This window comes from Pinus tabuliformis, chromosome 1_2, assembly GCF_031772625.1.
Source record: "Pinus tabuliformis cultivar Carrire ecotype Pingquan chromosome 1_2, CPIR1, whole genome shotgun sequence".
NCBI classification, from domain to species: Eukaryota; Viridiplantae; Streptophyta; class Pinopsida; order Pinales; family Pinaceae; genus Pinus; species Pinus tabuliformis.
This window is the reverse complement of record NC_142298.1, coordinates 352,493,972-352,507,852: the sequence shown is the minus strand read 5'-3', so window position 1 is coordinate 352,507,852 and position 13,881 is coordinate 352,493,972. Positions and strand designations below refer to the sequence as shown.

The window sequence follows — 13,881 nt, the reverse complement described above, 5'->3', positions numbered from 1 at the left end:
AGCTGCCATTATCTACTTTTTACTCTTGATCTAGCCAGAAGGCTAACAAAGGTTTTGTGCCAGTCAGCTTTTGGGAATCAAAAGAGTCTTTCATATGCCTATTGGCTATTAGCTACTTGTCATTCCATAACCCTAGATTGGGATTGACATTCAAGTAAGAATCCCTACAACTCTGTGGTGAATCATTCCTACGGCAATCAATTTCGTAAATGTTCAACTGAGATGTAGTATCAGATGTAGTCATGTTATTTTATTCTAAAATTTGTAAGAATGAGTTAATATAAAGTTTTGTTTTCAAAGTTCATATTTTTGCATTAACCAGATGATTGTGGTTATTCGTCTGAGTTTTTTTTTTGAAAGATAAATTTTCTAATTTTTGAAAGATATTTATTAACAAACCTCTTCTCCATCAGGGTTGTCTTGCATGTTATACTGATGTTTCTTTAAAAATGTGCATGCATATTTCTGAAAGGTTAGGAGACAAAATAAAATCACGTACCCTTCTATAAGTTGGGTATGGTACACAATTTCAAAAACTGAAAGAGAGAGAATGTCATGGATACCAGTCTTTCAATTCCAACATTCTCTGGACATAAACAGCAATAACTGTGAATTCAATTGGCACTCACGTTAAGACTTGACCTGGACTCTTCAGATACAACCAAAATTTGAGGTTACATGTTCAATAACTTTTTTAAGATGGGATAAATCATAATAGTAAGGTAGACATTTCAGGAAATGTGTCAACTCTAAAATTTAGTGCCCCCAACTTTATAGAATCTGCATTCATCCCTAGCATGATATCTATCAAGAATCTGCCAAGACTCACTTTCCAACAAAACTCTATGGCAGGGTTGTTTTGCAAACCCAAAGAAGATACTACGCTGACCTTCTAGTTGACATCAATATTTTGCAAACAGCTTATGTTCTTTCCTTTCCAGATAAAATATGGTTTAATCTTCATGGAATTGGTGTTGAGAATCTCCTATAGCTGCATTTTAAAAATCAATGAAGCAACAATCTTCCATTCTTGTAAAATGTAAGATTTTTGTGAGATGGAAGTGGAACTGGAGATTCTGAACAATTTCATGTTTTACAACCAATCTATTTTCTTTGTTTTGTGAATCCATCCATTCAACTTTGTTCTGCACCAATCTTGCAGAAGGAATGTTTGTTAAATGTCCTCATCAACTCCCTCGCTCAGATAGCTTCATTCTAGTGCTTTTTCTGAGGATAATCTTTGCTCAAATGTTGATAATACTGGAAGGACTACTTCAGAAGAATGGAATTGGAGAAGCTTCAAAGTTTCTTTACAGCTTGAGCTGCAATTTTTTCATGTGAACTGGGTTGGTTAATAGGAACTCATGGACTTGGCTCCTTGCCATCTTTGCAAGCACATTCTAGAGCTGACATCATATTCCCAAAGCCCTGATGCTACTTGCCTCTCTAGTTTCCTTTTTCTCCCACTTATCCAATTGTTATGCAGGATTATACATCCTTGATCTTTGCAAGCACCTTTTAAATTGCTCTTCTCCCACAAACCATTGAAAGCTCCATTTGGGAACTTGTTTCTGTCTAAGAAATGAACTGTTAAGTTTGTCTCTGGTTCTACACACAGGTAATTACCAACTCTATTTACACCCCCTTCCCCACACAGTGTATCATAGAAGCTTGGTTGTTCTGACAGATCTGACAGTGCAGCATGTTTTACAATCTTATCCAAAGCAACAATGGTTGCATGATCAGATCGAGCGAAGTAGAAACCTGAGTTCAGACGCCGGGGTAGATTTAATGGCTCTGCAAAAGTCAATTATTTAATCAAAGAACTGATGCACAACAAACCTACCCATTCACACTAGAGAGGTTATTGATTGTATCTAAACTGAATCTACAAATAGGAAAAATAGAAAAGGGCACAAAAAGTCATTGATGACACTAACAAGATCAAATATATGGGAAAAATTAGAATATACAAACCTGTCTCATTGTATTCGTCACTCTGTGCAGCAAGGACACCAGGTCCAAAGGACTTGAGATAAGGCAATGGGTCTTTGAACCAGTAGACATCTACATCACTCAGGAGTACATGGTAACCAAGTTGTAGGATTTGCAAAACAACCCGTGATTTTATTTTTGTTACTCTCTGGAAGCATTTCGTTCCAAAATGGCAGTCATTAAAGCTAATATTCATTGCAGGACCATCCATAAACACTGGTAACCCCTGCAACTCCAAAGAGTTATCTTTCATCAGAATCTGGACATCCACTGATAACATAAATGTAAGGATTAAGTCGTATATATCATCCCAACGTGAAAATAATCTGAAAATGAACCTAGCCAGTACACAATCTGCATTCCCTTATTTTAAACTGAACAACATACCTGTAGAACAGCAAACTCGTAAACCTGATGATCAATTGCACAGACAAGAAAGTTGTTAATCTTGAGCCGCCTTAACCGGCAAACCCAGCTCATCAGCATGTCTCTGTAGTTATTCCCCACCACTGCAAGAACTACAGTGTTTTCATGATTAGCAACTTTCTGGAGCAGAGATTCCAAGGAGAAAGATAGGGATAAGGTCAATGCAGGTTTCAGATCAACTTTCAGCTCTGATGTCGAGCAGTCCAGTTTCCTTCCTTCTGCATTGCTTATATGGATACATTCAGCTCTTGGGCCCCTCTTTATGGAACCCAGGATCATATTCTTCCACATATATGATCTTCCACTTCCCTGAACTAATGATTTATCTAATCTCACTGAAGGTTTTCTCTGCCTCTTACCCAAAAAGAACCTTCTAAAGCTTGTCATAAGTTTTCCATTTTTTCGTATACGTTTAAGGACTTCCCCATCGGAATTGAATTCAGAAGCAGAAGATTTGTGCTTTATAGCTTGCTCATATTTTGGCTCATCTGGAGGGTTTATCAAGTAATATTTTCCATCGCACTCCACAAGTTTCACAGGTTTGTTTGAGAAATTAGCTGGACGGAAATAATATGAACCATATAGAGCTGCCAGATGTGTATTGCCTTCAATTTCCCAAATCCTTCCAACTTTATCTGCAATGGCTACATTTTCTGTTGAATGCCCATTGAAGTTCAAACCATTTTCAGGATGGAAAATCGATATAGCTTCACTTGCATCAAACACAAATCTGAAATCTGATGACAAAGCCTCATTTAACAGCCATTCATTGTGAAAACCTTTTCCATAAATGAAAGGAGGCATGACTCCAGCATGCAAAGGCAGTTCTCCTGTATTCCATGCCCACAATTTTCCACCTTCGCAATTGATCCACTGGCGTTTCTGCATGTAGTACTGTTGCACCTGATAAAAAGAAAAGCAAGTCATTTTACAATTGTGATAGCTATAGAAAGTTCTTGACATTAAGGTTAAAAATACATTTGTTCATATGAGATATTTTAGACATTTATATGTCCCACCAGCTTGTTGGTATGATGGTTGAAACTTGATAACATTTCAAGAAGCTTGCATTCCTCACTTTCCATGTTCTAAATATCATAGCACAGTCAAGTACTTAATGGGGCATCTGAAAGATCAAATTGGCAAGTCTTAGCAGTTAAGTACCTTTTCATGTTCAACCAGAAGACCACCTTCTTCAAACCATTGTCCCTGTCTTTCCATATCGAATGGAAAATAAGAAACTTTTGGAGACATCGCAACAAGAAGCCAGTCATGCTCTAGGCCATGGGCATACTGAAGAGCGGTCATAAAGTCTGGAAGAAGAACAGACTCAGGCTCAATTAGGACAGCAATGTCTGAATTAGAAGCACGAGCCCTTGTCACCATGCTGTGGAACATCGGCGTACCTATAAACCTGCATTGACACTCCACATTATTTTACTTACATGATCAACATCCTAGTTAACTTCTACCCAATTTGTCACCTGATACCCACTAAAGACTAGAGCCATGCTAAGACTTTGCATATCAACAAAGCAATCTCAAAATGTATGCTTTGTATGCAGGATGTCCAAAACCATAAAGCTCCATCAACTTGGTCAAAGAAAGTATGAAAGGTTTCAGTTATATGTATAGATTATCAAAAGAAATGACAATGCATGGTATTGACCAGTTTCAACCAATGTTTTAAGACTCCGACTCCGACTCCGACTCGGCCGAGGATCGACTCCGACTCCGACTCCGAAACGGTAATGACTTGGCCGGCTCGATTTCAATGACTCGGTCGTTGTAAAAAATACATTAAATATTTATTTTTTTTATAAAAAAACATAATTTTAAAGATTTTAAAGATTTTCATTCATGTTTCCAAACACACAGCATTATAATATAGATGGAAGACAACATATGATCAAAGTAGGCTCATGAACCAATCCATTATATCAAAATGGTACCCAATGGCAATACATAGTCAACTGTCATACATGATCGAAGACTCAAAACAAAAAACACATAACCAAGGAGGCTAGAAATGGCCTCTACAACAAAAGTAAAATGTGACGGTGACCAGACTCCAGTACTAGTACTACAGTACTACTGGGCCACTGGCTAGTAGCTACTGTCAGAGGAGCCAAGATCACGTCGATCAATCTCTGGATCATCATCATCAGAGTCAGACAGGGGGCCCCATGGCTCCTCCTCATCATCATCATCCCCAACTGCAACTGTAGAAGTGGTACCACTAGCAGGCTGTGCAACTGCAGCAGATGCAAGCTGAGATAGAGTAGATATGCGGTTGCGCTTCTGTCATGGTTGAGCAGAGGAAGCACCTACAACTGGAGTCCCTGCTGGCTGTGAGACTGAGGCTGGTGGATTGGGATCTGCATTCAACTGAATAGGCTGAAGTTGAACAGCATGTTCAAGTTCAACTGATGTCTCCAGATCTAAATCTAAATCAAGATCCTCATCAGGATCAAACTCTGCTGGACAACTCTCCACTACCCAATCTGATGTTGGATCAATGTCTTCCAACACAATGGGATCTGAATCCGGTCTTTTGTTCAGCAAATGGTTTCGTCTGAGCCGGAGGTTGTATTGGACAAAAACTAGATCATTTAACCGTTTTTGATCCAAACGGTTTCTCTTCTTTGTGTGAATCCTCTCAAAGACAGCCCAATTGCGCTCACACCCAGATGCACTGCAAGTTTGACTCAAAATACGAATTGCAAACCTTTGCAATTCAGGACAATGGCCACCAAAGGCCTCCCACCATTGTGCTGCAAAAAACATAGGAGTGTAATGAGTTAGCTCAACAAAATTACAAATTATATCTAACTTTCAAATTATAAACGATTTAACAAACTTTAAAAAAAAGTAAAACTATTAAGAATTTGAAAATTGAAATTTTTGTTTACCTGGCTCATCTGCTTCTCTTGCAATCTTTGCTAGGTTCTTCCCAAAGGTACCTGCTGCATTGCTGAAGACATTGGCCTGTCGGTGTATCTCCAGCTGATCAGACTCCAATGGGATCATGCGTTCAATGCAATCAACCAGTCCATCTCTCACCTCTCCCGTCAAAGCTCCTGACTCCTTAGCTTTATAATGATACCGTGGGTTCAAAAAATACCCAGCTGCATGTATAGGGCGATGGAGTTGATTGTTCCATCTTTCATCAATGATTGCCCAAATGGGCCCATACTTTGCCACTCTATCCTTGTATACCGTCTTTATTTGCTCCTTTGCTTGATCCATAGCCTCATAAATGAAGCCCATAGCCAACCTTTCCCCATCCACCAACCGCAACACCTTAACTAGTGGCTCAGCAAGCTTCACAATCTCTGCTGCCTTTCTCCAAAAAGTTTCTTCATGGACTTTCCTTTTCAATTCTTTGCCTTCTGGTTTGTTAGACCAATTGCTTTGATTCCATTCATCACTGGAAAACATCTTTTGCAAGTTTCTATGTTGGGAAAGCATAGATTGCAATGACAAAAAAAGTGTAGCAAATCTAGTGATGGCAGGCCTAATAATATCCTTGCCCCCAGTGTGTTTCCTCATGACCCTAGTGTGTTTCCTCATGAGGCTCAAAACCAATGTATGATTGTAGATAAATTTTGTTATGCTTTTGGCATGATCTATAGTGTTTTTGACCCAATCTAATTTTCCAATATCCTCAAGCATGAGGTCTATGCAATGTGCAGCGCATGGGGTCCAAAATATGGTCTTGTGTTTTTCCTCTAACAGTTTACCAGCAAGAACATAGTTAGAGGCATTATCTGTGATGATTTGAACAACATTAGCCACCCCCACCTCCTCAACAACCTGATCCAATAGCTGAAACAACAAGTGGCCATCTTTTATCTTATTAGATGCATCAACTAATTTTAAAAACATGGTTCCCTGTGGGTAGAAGACAAGAAAGTTTATGATGGTACGGTTTCTTTGATCAGTCCATCCATTTGACATGATGGTACACCCTGTTCTTGCCCATGAGTCCCTGAACTCTTGCAAATACTCATTAATGGATTGAATTTCTTTCTGCAAACGAAATCCCCTTAGCTCATGCATAGTAGGGCCTTTGAAGCCTTTTCCAGCAGCATGTATGGCATCAAACATAGGCTCATAATATGGTGAACGAGCAGCATTAAAGGGGATATCAGCATCATACCACCATCTAGCTATGTAATCACACGCAGTCTCCCTCAATTCTTTCTTCCAATGGTCATCTAAAGTGGGCTGCATTTGAGTTTTACTAACTTCAGGACCATGTGCATCTGATGGAGAGGAGGGAGTGAAATAACTTTTGATAGTCACATCACCCTTTTTCAAATTCATTCTACCCTTTCCCTTATCTTGAACAGAAGCAAAAGAGGGAGGAACATATCGGAAAGGGTTGGATGCCTCAATTTGAGGGATAGAGGAAGAACCCTCAAAATCATAGTGGGGGTTGGTAGCCATCATTTTTTGTATCTTCCTCTTCCTCCCAATTTCAGCGTGTATGTCTTTTTGCCTAGCCTTATCTTCTTTAAATTTCTCAAAGCTGGCCAACAAATTCTTTCTAATCTCCCCAATTTCTGGTGAGGTACATGGGGTAATTTGGCCTCTAATCCCTGCCAAGTGTTGTTTCAGCCTATTAATGCCCCCAGGACCTTCCTTAATTTTCCTATGGCAAAATTTGCATTGCATTTGACTATCAACCATTTCAACATATGCCCAAGCAGGATCTCTTGCTCTAGGTGCCATTTTTTTACTAGGAAATGAAAGCAAACAATCTGAAAATGACAAAAAAAAAAAAAAAAACATTGATTCAATGTTCATTTATTTGACAAAAAACACTCTCTAAGCTTTCTAGATATGCACCTAAAATTTACTAAGCAAAAACAGATTTATAGAGGTGGAAAAAAATACCTCCAGGCACAAACTGCCTCCTCAAGCTTGCTCCAAGAATCAGCTCCTCAATGCTGCTCCAAATGGTTGCCCAAGAAGCTCCTCACTCCAGCTACAATGCTCCTCCAAGACTCCTCACTGCTGCTCCAAAACAAGCTCAAGAACTGCTCACTAACTCTCAAAGAAGACTCTCACTCAAATGCATAAGACTGCTGTGTGTGAATGAGAGCACTTGGGTGTGTTAAATAGGGTTTGGGAGGGGGAAATGGACCCCAAAAATCATGAATGATATTGGTATAACAGTTTGACATCCAAAACAAACATTAAACATTTTTAAAATCCCAAAAAAATCATTTTTTATTGTTGTTTACGCGTGGAGGGCCGTCCCTTTGTGACTCGGCCGAGTCAAATCGGAAACGGCCGGGTTGGCCGAGTCATGGGTGACTCGGCCAACCGGACCGTTTCCTAGGCCGGGTCACTCTGCCAGCTATCAACTCGGATCAAGCCGGCCGTTTCGGTTTCGAAACGGTCGTTTCTTAAAACAGGGGTTTCAACAATATAAAGTATTTAAACTGAGGTACAACAAAGGTTGATATAATGATATCCAAATGGCTAACAAAACAAACATGAATATGAATATGAGGTATTACACTGCAGAAAATGAACAGAGGATCCCTTTCTGACAAGTACAGCGTACATATGGTGAACACGGATACAGGGCACAGGCCTTAAGCCATAAAAGAAATCTTTTGGTTTGGCTTTGAATTACGGTAAATGCTAAAGTCTGCATTTACAAAATCAAGCTACTACGATTTTCTTTCAAAATGTAAAATGGGGTGAAAGTAACTTTAGACAAATTGCGAAAGAAAAATTGGAAAATTATATTTGGAAGGATGGCAACCATTGTATGAGATAAAAGATAGAAGTTCTTAGTTCATTGATTCCCATTCAACTTTTGATCTTCTTTGTATAGGCATAAAGTAGAAGGATTATGAGAAGATAATAAAGAAAGCAAATTACATGTTGATTCTCCTGAAAAGTAATTGATTTGCCTGGACATATAGAGCTCAAGGAAAATTCAATCAATAGAAGCCTTTACTGCACCATTAATCAATTATCTTTCCCTTTCTCCTAAAAGGCAACTGGTTTCTCTAGACATATAAAGCTTAAGAACACTTCAAGGAATCAACGGAAGTCTCAACAGCACCATACATTACCAATCCTCCAATCTTGTTAATAACAATCATGCAGGAAGCAAGAGTAATTGCATATATAACAACTAATGGCAACATGAATGACATATAGATATGGTTGTTTTTATAAGAATTAAAAGCCGCAAAGGTATTTAATACAAATCTGATTTACACCCCATGGCGGGTGTCCTCTAACAACTCCCGCAACCATGATATCCACCTGCTACCAACCTCCTGATGCGAGTGATCGACCCCTACACTTGGCAGTTTGATGATTAATATGGACTTGCATCTCGATCTCAGGAAAAACTCATTTATGACCTGGTTCATGCTGAAATTAGGAAAATTTCACCTCGCTCATGTTCATTATTGCACCATGTCTCCACCATGCAGACTCCTTCCAATGGCGGTGGCATCAAAGGATGCTGGGGGTCGTTTTTCTTCCAAGCTCTCTGGTGAGTTTCTACTTTCATTCTTGTCTCTGTCTTTAGCTATTTCTACCCACAGTGTTTTCCTTTTACATGCTACTACAATTTCTTCTTGGATGAGGTTTCTACCCTTGGCTTTCCCCGGGTTTTTGTCTTCTCTCATTAGGCCTCCTGAGCCTTTTTTTGGCGCTGTCTTCCTTCTCTCTGCTTGCAGCCTTCCCTCATCGTCACCAAGTGCTCTGTTATTCGTCCTCTGCTCCCTCCCGTGCCTTTGTTTCCCCTTGCCTGGTTCATCTCTCCTTAGGCCCCTTCCTCCGGGTCATAATGCCAAGGTTTGGTCCCTTCTTCCAGGTCATAATGCCGAGGTTTGACCCCCCCTCCAGTCATCAAGGATGACAAGGAAGGCAACAAGCGGCATGCTCTGGGGCATAGTCAAGTGTGGAAAGGTCTGCAACCCCCTTTTCGGATAATGATCCCCAAGCCATCCGGCAGGTAATTCATGTCGCTGAACAAGAAGCTCAGTTAAATGCCATTTCATCCTAGACACGGATGCAGAACAAGAGGTTTGAAATTGGATTCCAACAATTGGTAACACATGCACTAGGCACACCTGCTACCTCCAGACTATTGCTATATATCAACAGATCAAAAATGATAATGGGAAAGGTCTTAGTGGAGAGGTCTGAGGCACAGCATGAAATTCTCCTGTGCATAGATGAATTGCAGCTCCAGCTCAAGAAACTGAACACTCAGGTTTCACTAGTGGTGAAGAAGCTAAATGATTTGGAGTTCTCCAGTTTGGGGAAGACACAGCCAATTCTGATCCTATCCAGGTGGATTCTGTTAATTTTCCTTGAAACTCTGCAACTACTTAGATGAATTATTGAAAACAAGGCAACTAAAACTGAAACCAAATTTACTTTCACCTAGATACAGAGTTTCTTAACAATTTATAAGCAGCGGAATAAAACACCAAAAATAAAAACACATCACACAAATTGACACGCTTGTTTACCCAGGAAACCCAAATGGGAAAACCTGCTTTCTTTGTTGTGGTATTTTATTGATTGTTCTTGAGCAATTGGATCTGTTACAAAACAATTTGTCTCTGAGGAAGCGTTCAGGTCCTTTTTGTTGAGAAATCTATAGGGCAATAGTTAGAATGATTTCTCTTATACTTGATAACTGCTTGTGATGTCTTTTTACTTTTTCTTACTTATTAGCTTCTTCTCTTATTATTATGTTGTTCTTATCATCAAACAGCTACCAAAAACAAGAAGATCAATAGTACACAAGAACACATGATATAGGCTGCAAGCCAGGGCCAAAACCTCTCCACTTGAGAGGAAAACCCACAAATCTCTTCTCTTCTTATAGATTCTTCAATTGACGAATTCCAAGACCTCTAGACCAAGACCAATACCCTTCCAAGACCAAGTCCAACCTCCTTGATGATGTGCTTCCTTTTGTCCAAGTCAAACCCAGTCAAATCTCTTCTAGTAGCACAACTTCGACACGCAGCAACAGAATTTCGGCCTCTACTACAGGTCTGAAATTCAGCCCTCCCAGTGGCAATTGCTTCCACATGTGTGAGCTTATTTAAGGCTTCCAAGACTTCTTTAGACCTTTGTTTGACTTTCTCCTCCTAGGGCTTGACGATGACTTGATGAGCCTTCCTTCGACCTTCTTTTTGCACTTCTTCCAAGTTCGATCCTGCAACAGCAAAACCCTAACACAGCAACAGAAACCTTAGCTTCATTCCTTCGCATGTGTGAAGAGAAAGAGAGAGAGACAAATAGCCCAATCAGTTAATCTTCGTCCTTCTTGTTCCTTTGCTAGCCTCTTTCTTCTTCTTCTTTGCTTGCTTGATGAGAGAATCAATTATGTCTCTAGGAGGTCCAGTTCCCTCTTATATATAGGCTTTCAAGGTGGACGAAGTTCCTCAAAATAGGCTGACTTCTTAGCTAGCATGCCGACTTGGTCTTGGAGGGCATTTTGACACTTTTAAATACAAAAATAATTATCTTTATAAGTTACAATGTGCCCGATGGGGTCTTTAACATATGACAATGACTCTTTTGACTTCTTGACCAAGGAAAAACCCTAGAAGCACTCAATGAGTGTTTCACCAATAAAATAAAAGACCTTGAGCATGAAACCCATGCTCCAAAATAATAATAATAATTTTTCTTTCATTTTACAATATACAAGAATCAAAAGTACATTTCATATTTATGAAGATCGAACCTAGTTACACATTTTTCAACACTCCCTCTTAACTAGGGAAGTATTCATAAATGGTGCATAGACATCCTCAAGCTTTAGAGATCTCATAAGAAGAGTCAGATTTGTAACCCATCTGTTTAGCATCATATCAACCAGCATTGTCACATAGCAAGGCCTTGACTAACAACTCTATCTCTCCAAAAGATCAGAGCACAATGTTCGTGAGACCAATGATTTATAGACACCATCATCATTGTCTCTCAAGGCACACACCCCACCCGAGTGTTCACAGGGTATGTCCTTCCAAAACTATTCTTATCTTGGATTCCTAATCCTCAAAGAATATTGGTCCTCAACGACTACTCTTATCTTGGATGCACTACCTCATCCTCAAAGAGTACTAGATGCCAGATGCTTACCCAATCCTCCATTCTTTCTTCCCAAAGTGAAGACAAGAATGTGTGTCTGTCTCTCTCTCTCAACTAGGGAGGATATATTAATCAGTCCAAGCTTGTCTCTCAAGTACACAAGCTTCTTATTAGGAAGAGATTTTGTCAAGATGTCAGCTTCCTGTTCATCAGTGGAGATATACTGTAGTTGCAATACACCATCTTGCACCAGCTTTCGAATGTAGCGATACTTCTTGTTGATATGCTTTGTCTTTCCATGAAACATTGGGTCTTCAGACAACCTTTATACAGCTGGTGTTATCACAATGTATCATTGTAGGGCCCATTGTTTCTTCAAACAAGTCGAACAATAGCTTCCTCAACCAAAAAAACTTCTTTGCTTACTTCACGGGCTGCAATATATTCAACCTCGGCACTACTAAAAGCAATCGATTATTGCTTTATGCTCATCCATAAGGCCATGGAGGATCCCAAACTAAAACATACTCTAGTAGTGCTTCTTCCATCCTGCTCATTGCCTCCCCAGTCAAAATCTGTATATCCAATCAAGCGGACATCATTCCTCTTATCATACTTCAACCAGTATTGGTTTGTTCCTTGCAGATATCTCAGTATATGTTTGGTTGTTATCCAATGATCATGCTTCGCCTCAACCTAGAACTGATTGAGAACATTCAGTGTAAAACATATGTCTGCTCGAGTATTCACCAAGTACATCAGCGAGCCAATCAATTGCCTATACTTGGTCGGATCCACTAGGATCGATTCAAAACTTCTTAGCCTCTTCAAGTTTGTGATCATGGGGGTTGTCATAGGTTTGCAATCCATCATGTCAAACCTCTTCAACAGCTCAATCACATAGTTTCCTTGACCTAGATAAATCTCATCAGGTCCCTGCTAAACTTCCAGTCCCAAATAATAGTGCATCAGCCCTAGATCCTTCATGTTGAATTTTGTCGCTCGTTACTTCTTGCACTCTTGGATTCGACCTTCCACACCTGTCATGAGGAGATCATCCACATACAGAAGAATAATTACAGGTTCATCCTTCACAACCTTGATATAGAGATTCAAATCAATAGAACTCTTTGTGAAGCCCAATCTTTGTAGTTATGCATCCATCCTTGCATACCATGCCATTGGTGCTTGCTTAACGCCATATAATGCCTTCTTCAACCTACAAACATAAGCCTCTCTATCTTTGACTTCAAATCCCAAGGGTTGCTCTATATAGACTTCTTCATCAATTGTGCCATTCAGGGATGCAGTCTTGACATCCATTTGATGAATGTTCTATCCCATCGATGATGCTAAAGAGACCAGTGAACATATAGTTGTATACCTTGTCGTGGGAGAAAATGTCTCTTCATAATCGATGCCTTCTTATTGAGAGAAGCCTCTAGCCACAAATCTTACCTTATATTTATCAATAATTCCATCTGCCGCATGTTTAATCTTGTAGATCCATTTGGAAGTTACAACAGATTTGTCTTCAGGCCTAGATATGATCTCCCAAACTCCATTTTTCATTATTGATTGATACTCTTCATTCGTGGCATCCTTCCATTTTGGGTGTTTGAGAGCTTCTTCAAAGGTGGATGGCTCTGCTTCTATTAGCTTTGTCATATATGTTGCATACCCATAATATATTTTGGGCTTCTTACTTTCCCTGAACGTGCCTTTGGCCGCTTCAAGTCCCTCTGCATCTGAAAGGGTAGATTTCAACCAGTTAGGTCTCTTTCTAGTTTTGGGGATGACCACAGGTTGCATAGGTTCATTGGGACCTTCATCTTCATGATTTGATTCTTCTTCTTCCCTGGTACCTTCCTCTTCAAATATAGGAAGTTCTTCATCATCAAAGTCCATTGGGAGATCCTTGAATTTCTTAAATGCAATACTTTCATCAAATAGCACATCTCGACTAACTTCTATTCGGTGTCCTTCCTTTATGTAGATCCTATATTGTAGCCAACAAATGTTCCCTTCATTCTTGAAGGATCCAATTTCTTTCTCTTATCCTTCAGTATATGAATATAGACAAGACAGCCAAAAATTCGGAGATGGTCCACGCTTGGTTTCTTCCCAGTGAATGCTTCTTCGGGAGTCATGTTGTCTAATGACCTGTGAGGACTTCAATTTTGAATATATACAACAGCCTTTGTTGCTTCTCCCCATAGAAATTTTGGTAAATCTTGATCATGTAACATGGCTTTTACAATTTCTTCAATAGATCGATTCTTTCATTCTGCAACTCTAGTTTGTTTGGGATTGTATGGGACTATCAACGCCCTCTTAATCCGAGATTCCTTACAGAAAGCTATG

The 13,881-nt window shown here is 39.6% G+C and overlaps 1 protein-coding gene across 2 annotated transcripts in view; it reads right to left on the bottom strand.

Annotated features, from left to right (window-relative positions):
- Positions 1 to 607: 607 nt before the first annotated feature.
- Positions 608 to 13,881, bottom strand: part of LOC149205824 (Nucleotide-diphospho-sugar transferase family protein) — an 85,467-nt gene continuing 72,193 nt past the window's right edge. For both annotated transcript variants that reach the window (XM_089395174.1, XM_089395175.1), the window contains 4 exons: positions 3,586 to 3,835; positions 2,383 to 3,324; positions 1,978 to 2,221; positions 608 to 1,797 (listed from right to left, as the gene is read on the bottom strand). In XM_089395174.1, coding sequence (XP_089251300.1) covers positions 1,352 to 1,797; positions 1,978 to 2,221; positions 2,383 to 3,324; positions 3,586 to 3,835 — 1,882 coding nt within the window. In that variant the 3' untranslated portion in view covers positions 608 to 1,351. The remainder of the gene's footprint in view (positions 1,798 to 1,977; positions 2,222 to 2,382; positions 3,325 to 3,585; positions 3,836 to 13,881) is intronic.